The 19617-nt window shown below is 41.7% G+C and overlaps 1 protein-coding gene across 1 annotated transcript in view; it reads right to left on the bottom strand.

Moving 5' to 3' along the window:
• LOC120314851 (ubiquitin carboxyl-terminal hydrolase CYLD-like) overlaps positions 1–13092 on the bottom strand; it is a 28453-nt gene extending 15361 nt beyond the window's left edge. The window contains exons 1-8 of the mRNA XM_039358360.1: positions 12964–13092; positions 10677–11150; positions 9806–10135; positions 8627–8732; positions 5786–6162; positions 4796–4964; positions 2874–3018; positions 1665–1787 (exon numbers count right to left, since the gene is read on the bottom strand). Of these exons, the coding sequence (XP_039214294.1) occupies positions 1665–1787; positions 2874–3018; positions 4796–4964; positions 5786–6162; positions 8627–8732; positions 9806–10135; positions 10677–11105 (1679 nt within the window). The 5' untranslated portion in view covers positions 11106–11150; positions 12964–13092. The remainder of the gene's footprint in view (positions 1–1664; positions 1788–2873; positions 3019–4795; positions 4965–5785; positions 6163–8626; positions 8733–9805; positions 10136–10676; positions 11151–12963) is intronic.
• Positions 13093–19617: the final 6525 nt, after the last annotated feature.

Raw genomic sequence — 19617 nt, 5'->3', positions numbered from 1 at the left:
TGATTAATTATTCTAACTGTCAGGAAATTTCTCCTTAGTTCTAGGTTGCTTCTCTCCTTGATTAGTTTCCATCCATTGCTTCTTGTCCTGCCCTCAGGTGCTTTGGAGAATAGGTTGACCCCCTTTTTTATGGCAATCCCTTAGATCAAACATGTCAAACTCGTGATATCACATGATATTGCGCGAGATATCATGACTGTTTTGCCATTGCTGGCAATGGGGTGGGTGCGGCTTCCATTTGGCGTGTCCGGCCCACGGGCTGGCAGTTTGACACCCCTGCCTTAGATATTGGAACACTGCTATCATGTCACCCCTAGTCCTGCTTTTCATTAAAAACGTAACTATGTGTTCTATTTTGCTCAGTTATCAGAATTTGTGAAAGAATCCCCCCAAATCTTTTCTTCACTGGTGAAGCCCGAGTGCTCAGGTATTTCCAAAACTTTCCATAAGGCCATGATTACCAATAACAATAGCTACTAGCTACTGTTATGTGCTGGATTTTCAGAATTTACATGTGATCAAATAATCTATTTCAGGGAGAGTGAAAGAGACAGACTCAAGATGATTCATCCTCTTGGGAAATTCCTCTCTTGCAGGAACCCACCACTGCATTCTCACACCACACCACACAAGAAATGTTTGGCAATCTTAGAAGTGAGCAGTCCTTGGTGCTCTCTGAGCTTTCTTGTTCTCTTGCAGACGTTTCATTACCTTAACTAGGTAACATCATCAGTGCTAGTAAGGAATGCTGTTTGTATTCTGGTGACTTGTCTGAGTGGGTGGGTGGGCGGTCTTAGGCATTCTTCAGTTGGACTGTTTACTAATGGCTATTTGGCAGTTTCTTGATTGGAGTATTGCTTACTTGATTGCTGGTCTGAAGTTGACCTTGCAGTTAATCTATGCTGATCTGAGTGCTGATTACTGGCGGGGAGGTGCTGGGGTCTTTTCCTCTTTTGGGCACGTTCAGGGGTAGGGAACCTTGGCTCTTTTATGACTTGTGGACTTCAATACCCAGAATTCCTGAACCAGCCATGCTGACTCAGGAATTCTGGGAGTTGAAGTCCACGAGTCCTAAAAGAGCCAAGGTTCCCTATCCCTGGGCTAGTTGATTGTTTCTTTTGCATAGTCCAGTGATGGCGAACCTTTTAGAGACCGAGTGCCCAAACTGCAACCCAAAACCCATTTATGCATCGTCGGGTGCCAGGTGGGTGTGGCCCATTTGGTGGGCGTGGCTGCAGTGGTAAGGGCAGACTGAGTGGGACTAAAAAGTTCAATCAATCAATTCCAACTTTGCAAGATCTTTTTTTTTCCCGAGAGAAACTGAAATTGATTGATTGATTGAACCTCTTTTTTTTTTTTTTTTGCACACGGCGGCGGAGGCCTAAAGCAAAAAGGTTTTATAAAACCCAGCTGAAGGCCTAGGACTGGGGCGATGATGCACGTGCCCACAGAGAGGGCTCTGAGTGCCACCTCTGGCATCCGTGCCATAGGTTCGCCACCACTGGCATAATCTCTAGATGTTGTTAATGTCTATGTGCCTATTGATGGCTGATTTGTCAGAGAGCCAGGCTTCTAGAAGTTCCCAGCTGTTCTCTGGCTTACTGAATATGTATACATCAAAAAAGAGCAACTGGACCCTTTTTAGAGGATAAACTTAAACTCACTTTCGCAAAGGGTTGACAATCTCTGTTCTCAAGAGATCTCGTGTCTTGGTGTAAGATTCCCCATCGTTCTTGTCTGTTGGGCGTAGTAGCATTGAATCCAACACAGAAGTAAAGGAGAACATACTGTAAGCAGAAGAGAAAAATGGGATTTTTGGAGTTTTCCCCCCCCCCAGTTTTGCAGAGGAGAAGGTCTAGTGGGTTGCAAATTGGGATAAGGGAAACTGGGGAATAGAAAAATGGGATAATACAGGTAGTCCTCAACTTACGATCACAAACTGAACCCAAAATTTATGTTGCTAAGTGAGAAAGTTGTTAAGTGAGTTCTTCCCCATTTTACGACTTTTCTTGCCATGTTTGCTAAGTAAAACACTGCAGTTGTTAAATTAGTAACACGGTTGTTAAACGAATCTGACTTCCCCATTGACTTTGCTTGTCAGGAGGTTGCATGACTCCGGGATACTGCAACTATCATTAATGTGAGTCAGTCGTCAAGTATCTGAATGTAAACCACATAACCAAGGGTGAAAAAAATGGCTGTAAGGTTTTCAGTGCTGTTGTAACTTCGAATAGTCACCAAAGGAACTTTTGTGAGTTGAGGACTACCTGTATTGTTTTTCAGTGAGGTACTTTGCAGATAATCTAGCCAGAACCCATTGAACAATGAAAGAAATAGATACAATATTGATACTGCATTCATATGGTTGTATATATGTGTAGGGGAAGTCTTCTCTAAACAAGACCCCTCTAGGTCATGTTTGATTTTTTGACTGGACTACCTACTTACCAGTGGGCTCCATAATCATGTTACATCATTCTCCAGGAGGCACCAGGGAGAAGTCATGTAAAGCCCTGAACGTGGGAACTTGACATAATGCAACATGTGTCTCTTTCTGCTTTGAGAGGGAAGGTGGACAGAATACACCATTCTGATAGCCTCCATGGGTCAAGTGAAAACTTGAACTTGAGCGCCCTTCAACCAAATCCAAGACCTTAGTCACCACATGATTGTGGCTCCCCACATCATTTATCCTTAATTCTATTCTTGCATGAAAAGGAACGCAATCTGCCAATGTTTTTTTCCAATTCCGCAAGTTTTGATAAGCCTTCTCGGATTCAACTAATTGTAGGTCACAGATATTTCAGGACATCAAAGGCAGGATCTTGCCAATTTAGAATAATACATCTCTCTAGTGATAGACCCAGCCTTACCAGAACAAAGTAGCATCGAGGTAGCAAGAGTTGCAATGACCTTGGATCCCTTTTTTCCACCCTGAAAGAAGTTCCAAACCTTGATTGCCCAATGGTGGTGGTGGAGTATCTTCTTCCACCTTGACACTGGCATAGACCCGAAAGTCTAGGAGAAAAGAGCAAAGGACAGAACTAATAGCCATGCAAACACCCTGCTTGCATGGTTACTTCTTCATTCTTTCTAGGAATAAGCTCCATCAGGGCTAACATAGGCTAAAACAGGAATCAGTAAGTCCTCTCCCCATCTCTTCATTATGATAAGATCAACATCCTTACACTGGGAATACACTGGGTGAAATAATCAAGAGTGTCAAGACAACTTCTAACTCCAACAAAGAGATGTATAACAGAGGTTGGGTGTTCCTCCAAAGCACAATTAGTGTTGGAAACCAATCAGATGAGACTTTCCACTTAAAAATAAAACCCAGAACATAAGCAAAACCAACTGACCAACCAAAAGATCCGTATTAAAATGTAAGCAAATAATTATTTCAGTGATTTAGTTTTTCCTGTATACTTCCATTTACCAGGTCATCACTTCAATGGAAGAAAAAAGAAACAGGGAGAAGATGGGGATTTGAAAGAAGGTCCTGTATCCTAAACCCTGCGGAAGACTTAATGTAATAATTTGATTCTCCAGTCTATACTCATTCCTTTTTATGTCCTAATTTGAGAATTATTGATTAAACTGAAAGTTTAATCAGCAGTTCCAGAGGAGAACTGATAACTCTTTGGAAGTTGCTACAATTCTACATCCTCCAGTCCCAGCCAATCTATCCAACATCTATGGGATAGTGGATGCTTTATAGTCCAGGCATCTTCAAACTTAATAACTTTTAAGACTTGTGGTTCAAGCCATGCTGGCTGCAGAATTCTGGGAGTTGAAGTCCACAAGTCTTAAAGTTGCCAAGTTTGGAGACTTGTCTTGACTCTAATGACTTCTGCAAGAACCCTTGTTGCTGAGGATAAAAGGGGTAATTTTCCAATCTTCAAGCCTGCTTTGCTCTCAGTCTCTCTAAGCCAGCGTTCTCAACCTGTGGGTCGGGACTCCATTTGGGGTCGAACGATCATTTCACGGGGATCGTGAATAGAGTCTAATTCTATTGGCTTTCAAAAGCCAATAGGAATTGTCCAGGCTGTCTCTGCCCTGCTGAGCCCGCCAAAAGTCCCATTCTGCAAATGGTGCTGCAAGTTGTCTGCAGCGAAGGCGAGCTGTCTGGAAGTTTCCACCCCTCCCTGCTGAGCTACTAAAAATGTAAGTAAAAAAGAGCCAGGGGTGGGAGGTGGGAGGCCAGCAGGCGCAGGGGGGTGATGCTGGCGCGCGTGGGGCCCGGTAGATGCCTTACCTCCCTTGGGCTGGGCCAGCTGGTGGCCCAGCCAGTGGTCGCCCTGCGCCGTTTCTGCCGCTTGCCAGCTACGCCTCGGCCGGCGCAGGGGGCGGCACCACACATGCGTGGCGCTCCTGGGCAGGGAAAGTCCTTGACTTACGACCGGTTGGATAGTCCTTGACTTACGACCAGTTTAGTCCTTGACTTACGACCGGTTGGGGGTTGCGGCATTAAAAAGGTTGAGAATCACTGCTCTAAGCCAACAGTTCTCTAAGCCAACAGTTCTCAAACTTGGCAACTTTAAGATGTATAGACATCAACTCCAAGAATTCCATACCCTAGTGTGTGGGCTGGGGGATTCTGAGAGTTGAAATCTACATATCTTACTTTTGCTAAGTTTGAGAAATGCTGTTTTAAACCATAGGGTAGCCAGGAAATCTGAAACCAATTCCCAGAATTCCATTCCCCTGCGTAGTTAGTATTCCATAATTCCAGGAGTTGAACTCCAGATATCTTACTGTTGCCAAACTTGAAAAACACTGCTCTAAGCCATACCCAGGGAGTTGCATCGCAAAACAGGATTTTCGGGACTCTGCAAGGTGTCAAAACGTGAGTCAGGATGGCAGTGGCGTAGCTTGACAAAGAGGGCTTTGTTTGTTTGGCAATAGAAATAACGGATCCCTCTATATTGTCCATCTGTACAGCCAGTTGGTAGTGGTTCCTCCTAGAAAAAGTAAAAAGAGGTGAACTTATACATCCCCAATTGCCTTTAACCTTTTCCCTCTGTCCTATGATATATAACATCTTTCAGTTCTGTTTATTAACATATCTTACTGTTAGTAAACAGAAATTCTAAAGTTTAGCAACAGGAATTCTAGCCCCAACTATGATTGTAAGTGGAAGACTACTTGTAAAGAACATCAGAAATTCTAAAGTTTAGCAACAGGAATTCTAGCCCCAACTATGATTGTAAGTGGAAGACTACTTGTAAAGAACATCTTGTTGGCCTAAAGTGGAAAGAAGGATTCAGTTGACCCTATGTCCATAATATGTTAAAATATGTCAATGTTTGAAGATGTATGGACTTCAACTTCTCCAACCAGCAAGAGGTCAACACGTTTTCAAATTTCTAGGACTAATTTTGATTTAGTGCTCCATTTTGATTAGCATCAAGGAATTAGCAGGCATCTAACGTATCTGAGAAATAATCCTCTGAAGGTGATGTGGAATCACTGCATATCTACGGAAATGCAATGTAAGAATAATATGTGCAAATGTGCCTCTTCTTGTCTATGAAGATTCTCAATCATCCAGATCATAGTTGTCCCAAATATGTTTTTCCAAAAGGCAACTGGACTTTCTTGGTTTTTTTTTCCTTGAAAATGTTTCACTTCTCATCTAAGTAACTTCTTCAGTTCTGAACTGAAGAAGCTTCTTGGATGAGAAGTGAAATGTTTTCAAGGAAAAAACCAAGAAAGTCCAGTTGCCTTTTGGAAAAGCACCCTTGGCTATGCCTCTCTTCTTCCACTTTTTCCACTTTCTCACCAGCTCCAAGCCAGCAACCGTCTCATCTACATCTGGTAGGTCTCCGATCCAACGTATCACACCATAGATGGGTGGATTATAAACCTCCACCATGGAATTGATTTCTAAGAGATGGTAGTCATATTCTCTGCTGTCCTTATCCTCCTCAGATTCTTCTGCCTCACTTTTCTTCTCCTTTCTCTCAAAAACTTGTGTTTCTTCTTCCTTGAGGTCCTCCAAATTTGATGAAGGGGCTGACGGTGGAGAGTTCTGGGATAAACACTCCTTCCTTGGTGGAGGATATCTGATGGAGGAAGGGGATGGGCAGTCTTCATATTCATCTGAGGTAGGGGTGGAGGAGTTGCTGTTCAGGACCTCTTGACTTTTATCAACTTGTTCTTGAATGGGGGAGAGGGGAGAGAGAGAGAGAGAGAGAGAGAGAGAGAGAGAGAGAGAGAGAGAGAGAGAGAGAGAGAGAGAGAACATTTAATCATAATCTCATGCCAATATACAGGTAATCCTCAAGATACCACAATTGAGCCCAAAATTTATGTTGCTAAGTGAAACATTTGTTAAGTGAGCTTGCCCCATTTTACAAACTTTCTTGCCACAATTGTTAAGTGAATCAGTGCAGTTGATAAGTTAGTAACACGATTGTTAAGTGAATCTAGATTCCCCATTGACTTTGCTTTCAGAAGGCCTCAAAAGGCAATCACGTGACTCAGGATACTGCAACTGTCATAAATATGAACCAGTCCCAAGCATCTGAATTTTGATCACGTGACCATGGGGATGCTGCCACTGTTGTGTGAAAAACAGCCATAAGTCACTTTTTTTCAGTGCCATAGTAACTTTGAATGGTTACTAAATGAACTGTTCCCAATGTGCAATTTGGAGCTCGGACCCACAATTTATCCTTCTAACAATCTGAATTAAAATGAAAAACTCAACAGCTCCAGAGCAAGTTTTTAGCTCTTAAAACTTTGCCTAATAAAATCTCACAAAGAAAAGGATGTGGGAGAGCCTCCTTGGTTATTTAACTTATTTATGAACAGATATATAAGGAATGCTTGTGCCTTGATCAAAGATGTGCTGGTTGGGGAGACAAATCACATGGAGACAAAGAAGGCTATATTGTTAGTTGAAAACCCAAATGATTTGCAGAGAATGTTCGATAGATTGTAACATGCAATGGTTTTAAAAAATAATGAATCACTAACCAAGATGTTCTCTGTTTGACAGGACAATAATGAATTATTACTACAACAACAATAATAACAACAACAATAATAATAAAGTTGGAAGGGACCTTGGAGGTCCTCTAGTCCAACTCCCTGCTCAGGCAGAAAACGCTATACCATTTTGGACAATTGACTGTCCAGTCTCTTCTTAAAAACTTCCAGTGTTGGAGCATTCACCGCTTCTGGAGGCAGGTTGTTCCACTGATTAATTGTTCTAACTGTCAGGAAGTTTCTCCTTAGTTCTAGGTTGCTTCTCTCTTTGGTTAGTTTCCACCCGTTGCTCCTTGTCTTGCCTTCAGGCGCTTTGGAGAATAGCTTGACTCCCTCTTCTTTGTGGCAGCCCCTGAGATATTGGAACATTGCTATCATGTCCCCCCTCGTCCTTCTCTTCATTAAACTAGACATACCCAATTCCAACAACCGTTCCTTATATGTTTTAGCCTCCAGTCCCCTAATCATCTTTGTTGCTCTTCTCTGTACTCCTTCTAGAGTCTCAACATCTTTTTTACATTGTGTTGACCAAAACTGGATGCAGTATTCCAAAAGTAGTATTTAAGTAGTATTAATACTAATTTAATATTAATTAAAAGTAGTAATATAGTATTAATATTTCACGTGATCTTGATTCTATTCCTCTGTTAATGCAGCCTAGCAGTGTGTTGGCTTTTTTGGCAGCTGCAGCACACTGCTGGCTCATATTTAAGTGATTGCCCACTAGGACTCTGAGATCCCTCTCTCAGTTACTAGTATTGAGCAAGGTACCACCTATACTATACCTGTACATTTGGTTTTTCTTGCCTAAATGTAGAATCTTACTTTTTTCACCATTGAATTTCATTTTGTTAGATAGTGCCCAGTGTTTAAGTCTGTCAAGAACCTTCTGTATCTTAAGTCTATCTTCTGAGTGTTGGCTATTCCTGCCAGCTTGGTGTCGTCTACAAATTTGATGAATTCCCCATCTATCCCCTCGTCCAAATCATTTATGAAGATGTTGAAGATCACTGGGCCCAGAACAGAGCCCTGGGGCACCCCACTGCACACTTCCCTTCATGTAGATGGAGTTCCATTGAGGACCACACGCTGAGTATGGCTGGTCAGCCAGCTATGAATCTATCTGGTGGTGATGCTGTCTAACCCACATTTTTCTATCTTATCAAGTAGTAGGTTGTGATCTACTTTATCAAATGCTTTACTGAAGTCCAAGTAAATTATATCCACAGCATTCCTCTGATCCACTAATTTTGTCACTTGGTCAAAGAATGCAATAAGGTTTGTCTGGCATGATCTGTTTTTGACAAATCCATGTTGGCTTTTAGTAATGACTTTTGTTTGCCTCTAGGTGTTCGCTGATTCATTGTTTGATTATCTTTTCCAGAATCTTCCCAGGTATTGAGGTCAAGCTGATAGGTCTGTAGTTTCCTGGATAAATTTTTTCCCCTTTTTTGAAGATGGGAACTACATCAGCTCTTTTCCAGTTTTCTGGTAGTTCCCAAGTGCTCCAGGATCTTTGAAAAATGAAGTTCGTTGATCAAAGTTCATTCAAAAAACACACAGGATCAGTTTTTGGCAGAATGTGAAAAATACAAGAATGTTCCCAAACCTCGATTAGGATAAATCTTACCTTTATGCACCTTGAAAATGGGGAGCAAGATCCCATATTTGGGTGATGGAAAATGACAGAGAGGTTTGCCTTTGAAGTAACCATCCCAGGATCCCACAGGCTCATCCTATAGAAATATTTAAAAGTGGTCAAGAAGATGGATGGAATAGCAATACTTTAGGGTTTCTCAACCTTGGCAACTTGAAAAGTGTGACTTCAACTCCCAGAATTCCCCAGCCACCCAAAGACTTTGGATGTAAAGTCCAGACATTTTAGAGCAGACCAAACCTGTTGGCACTTCTCTATAAAGATCCTGCATCTTTTCTTGGGTTCACATGGTAGCTCCGTAATCATGAATGAAGAGACATTTAAGTTAAGGAAGCCTAACCAAACAAGTCCAGGAAAAGACACATTAAACCATCTTTTGGGCTTCAGATCCCTAATTGTGACCTTCCATTTCTCTCTTTCCATTTTTCTCAACTTTTTATTTATTGTTTTTGCTGAAAATCTTTCTTGGTTTGATGTAGAGGGAAATCCAAAAATCATAACCTCCTTATTTTCAGTGCTGATCTTTTTTTCTGCTTATTTCTTCTAAACAGGGGAAAAAAAGGCTCCAATATTATTACATTTCAGCTACAAGAATAAAAAATATTCATTCCTTTCTATGCTATATATACTGCTTTTTTTTTTTAAAGTACTTTTATTCTGTAAGGAGCCAAGTTAACACAGCATTGAGCGGCTTACAAATTTAGTCAATAAATACAGTAACCAACATATATTTTAAAATAAAAACAATATATGCATAATTGCATGAATCAACAATATATTTCAATGAGTTATACAGACATGCATTCACAACACAAAATGTTTGGAAGAAAAAAAAAACCATTACATTTAACAAAGTCTACAAAGTACTAGCACGACTTTATATCTGAAAAACTATTGATAAAATTCAGCATGACAAACGTTTTCCATTTTCGCCCAAATTTCCACTGGTGGAGGAAACAAAACAGCGAACTTTTCCCCCCACTGTTTCAACATTTTTAGAAATGTGACTTTCCTATATAAAAAAATACTGTGTATTGAAAAAAGTTGTATGAAAAGAGTGTATTAAAAATAAGTATTGAAAAAAAAGTGTCAAATTAACGTTCAGGAGATTCTCTCAAACTGGTATCCTGCTTTCTCTGGACAAGTACTTACCAGAAATATCCCCACAAACACTCCGGCTTCAAATTTCCCTGGAAGATGGTTGCAATATACCACACTGCCAGTAGGGGTGCTGCTTTCCATCTTGAAAAAGACCCGGTCTCCAACCGTTAGCCCTGGGGACGACAAGGGATCTCCTGTTGTAAGCTGGACTCTTGTACATTCCCGGATGCCTCCTCTTCGAGGTGCTGATGGACTATCCTCCACCGATTTGTCAGGCTCAATCCGGCTGATGGGTACAAAGACGCCACAGTTCTCACGGCAGGAGAAGAACTTCTGGCCTTTGAAGGAGCCATCTGTAAAACCCTTCCCGGCAGCTGAGCCCTATAAAAGAGGTCAATGGCTCTTTCAGAAAGATACTCTATTCCTCATCTCACTCTCCATCCCTCTAGCCTCGGAACAACCCTGGTGGGAGTAGATTTAGCTGAGAAATTGCACATCTCCCAAGGTTAACCACTGAATTCTGGTGGTCCAATAAGGATAAGAACCTTTTTGATCCATGTGAACCCAAACTCTCGGCCACTGTTTCTTGATCTCAGCAAGCTTAAGATGTGTGGACAATTCCCTACTGGCTGGGGAATTCCACATGCCTGCCACAAAGAAGAGGGGGTCAACCTATTCTCCAAAGCACTTGATGGCAGGACAAGAAGCAATGGGTGGAAACTAATCAAGTAGAGAAGCAACCTAGAACTAAGGAGAAATTTCCTGACAGTGGGAACAATTAACCAGTGGAACAACTTGCTTCCAGAAGATATGGGTGCCCCATCACTGGAGGTTTTTAAGTGGAGATTGGAGCAGGGGATTGGACTAGAAGACCTCCAAGGTCCCTTCCAACTTTGTTATTCTCTTATTCTGTATTACTCACCACCAGCTCCACCCCAAAGATGATGCTGGTATCTTGCTTGCTCTTGTCTATGGGTCCTCGGTATCGGATAATGCCTGGAACTTTCTGCCCAGAAGCAGAGGTGATCTGGACCCTCACTCGGTCACCCTTCCCCAGGGCACTGAGTTTATTCATCAACCGCCCCTGCTTAAAGAGTGCCAGACGTTCGTCTCCATGGGTCACAGCTTCCAGCAAACCAGACTGGGCTCCGCTCAGTTCTCTGGCCATCAGTGGTGGTACTCGGACCAACTTTTCTGCATCCAAGACCTTGGCCCAAAATGTTCCATCAGGGGAGACCCCGCGGGCATCTTCCTGGCTTAGTAAAGTACCCCTGGATATCTTGACTTCTCCGCCTGCTCTGGCTTCCCCTGTGAAATCTTTCACAGCTATGTAGAGTCGCCGTGGCTTCATTGCCTTTGTGTGGTGATAATGACAAAGGAGAGATGCCCCAATCACCTGCCAGGGGAAAAAAAAAAAAAGGAAGTGAAGCCATCCGGGTATCAATAGAAGAGAACTGTCACGCTGGAAGAAACCTCGTGCTGCTTCAGCCATTTCTGTTCCTTGCCTTGCCTACAGATCCAGGGGGAGAGGGGAAAGAATGGAATGTGTATTGCAGGTGCTGAGCTACTAAGCCTGAGAACTAAGGTCATTCCAAATTTTGTTTACTGAGAACTGAAGACATTCTCTCCCTGACTTATAATTGTGACCTGCACAAATAAGGTTTCTATACTTTTAATATAGCAATTGAGGCATGAAATAACCAGAGCTGGTTTTCCTTTCAACTGTGCCAAAAAGAGCCGAGGTGGCGCAGCAGTTAGAGTGCAGTACTGCAGGCCACTTTAGCTGACTGTGTTCAGCAGGTCAGTGGTTCAAATCTCACCGGCTCAAGGTTGACTCAGCCTTCCATCCTTCCGGGGTAGGTAAAATGAGGACCCAGATTGTTGGGGGCAATGTAAATATATATATACATTGCTTACTGGTGTACACTGCTTAAAGAGTGCTCGCACTTAAAGCGGTATATAAGTCTCATAAATAAATAAATAAATAAATAAATAAATAATGATTTACCCAATAAAGTTTTGCATTAGAGATTTGATAGTCTCAGCTGTGCTTACTTTGCTGGGATCATCAGTCGGAACTTTGACAAGCACATTTGTAGGTTGAAGTATGGGGTCCTGGGTGTTTTCTTGGCTTGGTTGTTTTCTTGCAGACGTTTCATTATCCAGCTAGGTAACATCATCAGTGCTAGAAGTTCTACTCCTTTCTAGCACTGATAATGTTAGTTGCGTAATGAAATGTCTGCAACAAAACAATCAAGCTCGGAGAGCACCAAAGTCCCTACAATTTAGATTAATTTATTTCGTTTGCATCTACAGTTTTTTTTAAAAAGCCCCTCTTTGTTTCTGAAACTGAAATACTGTCATCACAAAAGGCCAAAAAATTAGCCACATCACAATCAGGCTGATTAGGATGCAATTGAGACAGATTTGCAACTAGCTTAGGGATTTGCCTCTTGTAGCCCTGATCTCATTAATATGCTACTGTGCTTCCAATGTTATGATAAAACCTATTGCTTGTTTTTCATACCAGTCTAAGTGAATTCCCCGCTGAAATCCTAAATGTCATTACTTTTCATAGATAAGAAAGATGTCACTTCTACAAGTAGCCAATTTTCAGAGCTTGTACTATTAGGAAATAGATGAATTTTGACAACCATTGTTCAATCTGTTTAGAAAACCACGTATTGTGTATACATTTGTCTCTTATCTATTAGTTTTTATTTTATATTATTCAGTTTTTAAAAAAAGGAAAACTGGACCAAAAAACAAAACAAAACCCCACCTCGCTAAAGTTATTAAGCCCAATCTATTGGTTTTCTCCTTCCTCACTTTCCCTCTGGAGAATATGTCAATTTCAAAACTGAGCCCTGTAAATTCTGTCTTTGAAGAGCCATATCTCTAAAGTATCCTGATTGTATTTTCATTCTAAGTCAAATTGCTTTTAAAAGAAGACTTTGCTGAACTGGTCCTCTGACAACTCTGGAAATTGACATATTTAAAACCGGGCCATGAGGTTTAATTTTCAGATAAGGTGGCAGAATTAAGGCCTTCTTGGAAAGCACCGAATTGCAATCTCCGCATCCTTCCCCACGTTATAGCAGATCAGGATCCGCGGGCCTATAGGTCGTGAGAATGCGTGCAACCAAGCAAGAGACACAGCAATAAACTCCCCAATACTCCTCCTTCGTCCGACACTCGGGAAAACTCACCTGGAACCGCAGCGGGTCAAAACTTTCTTGAACTACACGGAGGAAGATGATCACCTTAAAAGCCGCCCGGACGAGAGAAGCGAAGTTCAGGAAGTTGCTGAAAGTTTTTTAAAGGGGCGGAAGTCGGGAACCAATGAAAAGCCAGGTGAAGGGAAAGGGAGCCAATCAAAACGGAGAAACGGTGCGCGCGCGCGCGCGCGTGTGTTTGTGTGCCTGGTTGGGGAAGAGGTCGAAGCAACGGAGTTCCCCGGCTTTATTTCCCGCCACCCACCTTACTGAATCATTTTGGGGGAAATCGCATTTTCAGATTCAGATGTAAATAGCGACCTGGCCAGGGAAGGAGGCAAGGGTAATAATGGAATTAATTCGGTTTTAGATGCCCCATCGAACACTTGCCAACTTTCTTCCAGTCCTCGACGGAGCGACACGCCTAGCGATCTGCAGTCATTAGCGCGTAAGCGTGGTTGGCTTCCCAGGACACGTTTGCCCGTCACTCCCTCGATTCTTTCCAATTTCGGGCACGGCCAGGCTAAATCGCCTGGAGTTAAGGCCGGCTTGTCCAGGGTGCAGGGCGAGGGATACCGCAGCGCAAATCTCCGAAAAGGGAGAAGGCAAGAAAATGTATTTGGCCGTCACCTCCCTCCCTCCTTGATCATTGCTTGGGAGGTTTCAGGATGTTTCTTTCGTCCTCCCCCCCCCCTTTTTTTTTTCTCTCTCTCTCTTTTTCCAGCGTCCGGATAGAAAGGCTGGGCTTTACGTAGCCAACAGAACACTATTCCCACGTGCACGAAAGGGAAGTAGCGGCAGTCCCGGGGAAACCCCGCCGTTTGTCGAAAGGAGGGGGAAGGAGAGTCAGGGAAATCCCCTTCCAGCAGGGAGGCTAGGATGGAAGCCCATGTACAGCAACAGCAAATATATAGAAAAACTTGATAGATGCCATGCAAGGTGCGAATCCTATTCAGTTTTCCAGCAGTGGTGGATAGCTTGGGGTGGGGTGGGGGTAGATCCTATCCAACACAAAAAACTTAAATGGACTCCAGAAGATGGTAGAGGACAGGAAGACCTGGAGGAACGTTGTCCATGGGGTCGCGATAAGTCGGACACGACTTCGCAGTTAACAACAACAACAAATTCTCACAATGATTAGCAAAATCAAGCTTTATTAAGAAGGAAAGAAAGATAAAGTGTGAAGTTCTTATCCTAATTTGAAATATTCTCCTTACAAAAGTCAAAGTAGATAAAGACAGATGATAGAGATCTACCAACTAGAGACAATTTAAGAAAAGATACAATTTAAGCCAAAAAACGATGCAACTGATGGACCACAAGATGGCGCTCGTCTGTTATAATTAGCACGCAATCTTTCAGAAAGCAGACTGCTTCCAAGTTATATTCAGCTCAGAATATAAGACTTAGCTTTATGGAACTTTGCTTTTATGCATCATAACAGTATATGGACAAAGATGGAAGGACTCGCCAATACCTACAATGGGAGAATGGATGACGAAGCTGATGGAATCGGAGGAGATGGAGAAATTGACAGCTTTGATTAAAGAAAAGACTTTGACTAATTTTATTTCTACTTGGAAATCAGTTTTGGATTTTTTGTGAAAGACTGAAAGAAATGAGATGTTGGTTTTGGAATCTGATGATCAGAATGATAAGGGATTATAACCCTAGAGTAAGAATTTGATGCATCCTTTTTGTTCTTATCTGTACCAAAGAAAATCGGAAGTCATTCTTTTTCTATTTTTCTCCCTTTTTCTTTTCTTTTTCTTTTTTGCACCTCTATCTTCTTTTCTTCGTAATATTATTTTTAAAATTATTTTGTTCTTATTTGCTTATCTTTTCATCTGGTGTTTTTGAAAATCAATAAAGTTATATATAAAAAAGACCCAGTCTAAGATGAGAGTTAAAAAAAAGAAACAGTTGAAATTGCAACAATAGGTTGTCATATACCCTCATATATATATATGTATATATGTATATGTGTATATATATATATATATATATATATATATATATATATATATAAAGAAATTTAGCACAGTTGTTATCCAAATGCTTTCCCATTCCTATAGGGGATGTATGGCCCCTTGAAACAAATGCTGCCTCTGTTCTAGTTGTTAGCTGGGAATTTCTTCTTGAGAATTTCTATTTATTGGATTTAGCTCTTCTTTGATTCCACTATTGCCATTATTTTTAAAAGCTTTCCAAATCTCTTAAATCCAGCAAAGGGAATAATGTTGTAGTATCCCTCACTGCTGCTTTGTGAAAGGGTATGGATATGCAGTGAGTAAGGAATGGAGTGTGCAGCCTGTTTTCATGAGTTGCAATAGGTGTTCAATTGTAAAAGTAGTGCACAAGAAACTACTAAACTGGACAAACTGCCATGTAAGGTTCAAGACTGGTACACCACCCCAAATCCAGGTCTGTTTAACATACTTACCCCCAAATAGGATTCACTTATTTGTCACTTAGGATGTTGTACGAACTCAGCCAGTGTGCCTAAAAACCAGGCTTTGCTGTCTCCAATGTTGTATGAACCTGATCAATTGTCAGTTGTTCAGATGAATTAAGGGAAATAAAATAACATCCGATGATACCAAATGGGTATCAGAATGAGGAACATTTAGTATGGTAAGGCTCTGCAGATATCTCTAAATTAGCAGAATGCTAACAATATGATGTTGGTTTGTATGATAGTCTTGATTTTAGAAGTCCAAGGAAGGAAGGGAGGGAGGAAGGGAGGGACAGGGGAAGGGAAGGGAGGTATAACAATGGGTAGGAAATTTCATCAAAAAGCACTTTCCCTGTCTGTTATTTAATAAAGCCAGACATATATTGGACATGAAAGGAGACATTTGAAACCAAGCTGAAGGGTAACCCTTCCCGGAGTTTTCTTAACAAGTCCCTAAATTGCTTTGAAAAGAGGCATGAAAACCTCAAGGATAGCAACTGACCTTATTAAGAGGTCCTCCCACCCTTCCAGTGTAGAGAGGTAGTTAAAAGTTTTCAAACCAAGCTCCCTCTGCAACTTGAGTTTCTGCCTCCCTCATCTCAGCTTGTTGAAAAAAGGGATGGTTCTGATTAAGATAATGAAAAAGGAAAACAGAAAAAAAGAAGAAAGAAAAAGAAGAAAGAAAGAGCGGGAAGGAAGGAGTGTGCGTGCATGCATGTTGTGGGCTAGGATGTCTCTATTTCTGCAGAGGCCATGCGTCACTCCCTCCTGGGGGGGGGCAAGGAAACGGGAAATGGAGGCCTGTTAATCTCTAGGGAACATCCAATGCCATACAGTTAAGAATGATGGGATGTGGGCTTTTGAGGTGGTGGGTCTGAAGCCCTTGGAAATCTCATTTGTTAAAATTGGCAGATTTAGGAAAGTCTCAGAGTTCCCAGATTATGTTAAGCTATTATGCTTTCTTTCTGTGACCCCAGTCATCAGGATTTGCATAAGGGAATAGCATAATATGTGAATTTATACTCTAGGCAAGTGTTGAGTCAGGATATATTGGGGACCTCCCCCCACTGCAAAAAAAGAAGGAGAAGGAGAAGGAGAAGGAGAAGAAGAAGAAGAAGAAGAAGAAGAAGAAGAAGAAGAAGAAGAAGAAGAAGAAGAAGAAGGAGGAGAAGAAGAAGAAGAAGAAGAAGAAGAAGAAGAAGAAGAAGAAGAAGAAGAAGAAGAAGAAGAAGAAGAAGAAAAAAAAAGAAAAGAAAAGAAAAGAAAAGAAAAGAAAGAAAAGAAAAAGAAAAAGAAAAAAAAGGCAACTCAATGCCTCTTTGCAGGCCAGGGCAAACCACATTTAACTGAATTGCTAAACTTACCCCTAATTTAATTTTTCTGATTTTGAATGATGCAGTGAATCACAAATGAAGTCACAGCTGGATTTGTATAACACTGTGATTGGCTCATTTGTGGTTCATATTTCCTTGAGCCAGCCAATCACCAGCTTGTCCTAACTCACCTTCTGGCTCAGATTTGTGTCTCATTCCAGGGTGGAGGGACAATTTCTAGGTTTTTAGAACAGAATAGAATAACAGAGTTAGAAGGGACCTTGGAGGTCTTCTAGTCCAACCCCATGTTCAGGCAGGAAACCCTAGACCATTTCAGAAAAATGGTTGTCTAGTCTCTGCTTAAAAACTTCCAATGTTTGAGCACCTACAACTTCTGCAGGCACGTTGTGCCACTGATTAATTGTTCTAACTATCAGGAAATTTCTCCTTAGTTCTAGGTTGCTTCTCTCCTTGGTTAGTTTCCATCCGTTGCTTCTTGTCCTGCCTTCAGGTGCTTTGGAGAGTAGCTTGACACCTCCCTCTTCTTTGTGGCAACCTGTGAGATATTGGAACACTGCTATCATGTCACCCCTAGTCCTTCTTTTCATTAAACTAAAATGATCAATGACCTGGAGACTAAAACATGAAGAACGGCTGAAGGAGTTGGGTTTGGCTAGTCTGAAGAAAAGAAGAAACAGGGGTGACATGATAGCAGTATTCCAGTATTTGAGGGACTGCCACAAAGAAGAGGGGGTCACGTTATTCATCAAAGGACCAGAGGGCAGGACAACAAACAATGGTTGGAAACTGGTAAAAGAGAGAAGCAACCTGGATTCAAGGAGAAACTTCCTAACAGTGAGAGCAATTAACCAGTGGAACAGCTTTCCTTCAGAAATTGTGGATGATCCATCACTGGAGGTTTTTAAGAAGAGACTAGACAAGTCACTTCCCTGAAATAGTATAGGTTCTCCTGCTTGAGCAGGGGGCTGGACTAGAAGACCTCCAAGATCCCTTCCAGCTCTATTCTATTCTTCCAAGCTTTTGAACTCATTCTGGAGCCCTTCCCCAGGGAACTTCTCTCTCATCAGAATGTGTGCTATTCTGTGCGTAGTATTTTGCATAGAATTATGTATAGAAGAACCCAAAGCATATACATTCTGGTGAGAGAGAAATTCCCTGAGGATGGGTTCCAGCACAAGTCTGAAAGCTCAGAAAACTAACCTCTCTGATCCCAACCTAGGTAGGATCCTACAACATTACCCTGGGGCAGGGGTGGGGAACCTTGGCTCTTTTATGATTTGTGGACTTCAACTCCCAGAATTCCGGAGCCAGCCATGCTGGGGCATGCTGGGGCATATATATTTGCCTTCATTGCCTTCATTCAATCTTAACCTAGTTTCTTAATCTAGCAGTCACACAGTAGATGAAACCATTTACCATATGGTAACAAAATGGCTTAGGTTTGCACCAAAAGCTGGCATGTTCAATCAACTTAGTTTTGTATGTTATAGAGATAACGGTCATGAATCTTTAATTGGCCTTAGTTTAGTGTTGTCTGTTGTGTAAAGATTGCCCCAACAGAGTTTCCCTGATGAAGGATACAATCTCAGTGCAAAGTATTCATTTCCAACCCACACAAGGAAATATAATTGTCAGAGTTATTCACAAAATTTAGTGTATCCCTCCCCTCAGGTAGTTCATTGGAGAATTTTTTTTTCTCCTGGGCTGAATTTGCAGAATTAAAGCCCATTTTAACTTGCCTGCTTTTGAAAATAGCAAATATTGTAGGACTTAAAACATGGCTGTAATCAAAGACATTACTACTCCTTTAAGCCAAGTTCAACTCACGGTGCCTTCATGAACACACCTATGGAATTTTCTTGGAATAGTACAAAGATAGAATCTCCTTGCCACTTTCTGAAATGGATATCTTACTTCCCAGGTTAGCCAATAATGTGGGGTTTCCTGTGGTCTCTAATCCCAGTGTTTCTCAACCTTGGCATCTTTAAGATATGTGGACTTCAACTCCCAGAATTCCCCAGCCAGTGACTTATAGCAATAACGATAGCTATAGCACTTGGGCTTATATACCGCTATATAGTGCTTTACACTCTAAGCACTTAACAGAATCAGCATATTGTCCCCAACAACTAAATCCTCATTTTACCGAGCTCGGAAGGATGGAAGGCTGAGTCAACCTTGAGCCAGTCAGGATCAAACTGCTGGCAGTGGGCACAATCAGCCTGCAATACTGCATTCTAACCACTGTGCCACAATGGCTCATGACTATCTTCCACTCTTATGACCATTGCAGCATCCCCTTCGCTGTGTGATCAAAATTCAGACACATGGCAACTGACATGTTTTTATGACGGTTGCAGTGTCACGGGGTCATGTGATCAACTTTTGAGATCTTCTGACAAGCAAAGTCAATAGGAAAGCCAGATTCACCTAACGATCATGTTACTAACTTAACAACTGCAGTGATTCACTTAGCAATTGTGGCAAGAGAGTTTGTAAAAGGGGGCAAAACTCACTTAACAACTGTCTTGCTAAGCAATGGAAATTCTGGGCTCAATTGTGGTCATAAATCGAGGACTATCTGTATTAACTAGATCCAATCTGGGATGTCATGATGCCTGAGCCTCAAATTAGCACATGTTCCGATAGTACGTTGTGTGACCATAGTGCACCAGTGGGGAAACTTTCAGTGTGACACATGAACCAAGAAGACTGGGCTAGTTCAGTAAACTTTGTTCTAGCTATCCATGCATCAACTGCCATGTAAACACTGCTTTTCTAAGCCTAAGCTACTTAATTGGGTTATTAGGAAGATAAAGGGAAGGAATGGGAAAATAAATGTTTACCCTGAGCTCTGGA

This window comes from Crotalus tigris, unplaced genomic scaffold (assembly GCF_016545835.1).
Source record: "Crotalus tigris isolate CLP2741 ecotype Arizona unplaced genomic scaffold, ASM1654583v1 scf7180000019011.417310, whole genome shotgun sequence".
Taxonomy (NCBI): Eukaryota; Metazoa; Chordata; class Lepidosauria; order Squamata; family Viperidae; genus Crotalus; species Crotalus tigris.
The sequence above is the reverse complement of the archived record's forward strand: the minus strand, read 5'-3'. Positions and strand labels throughout refer to the sequence as shown.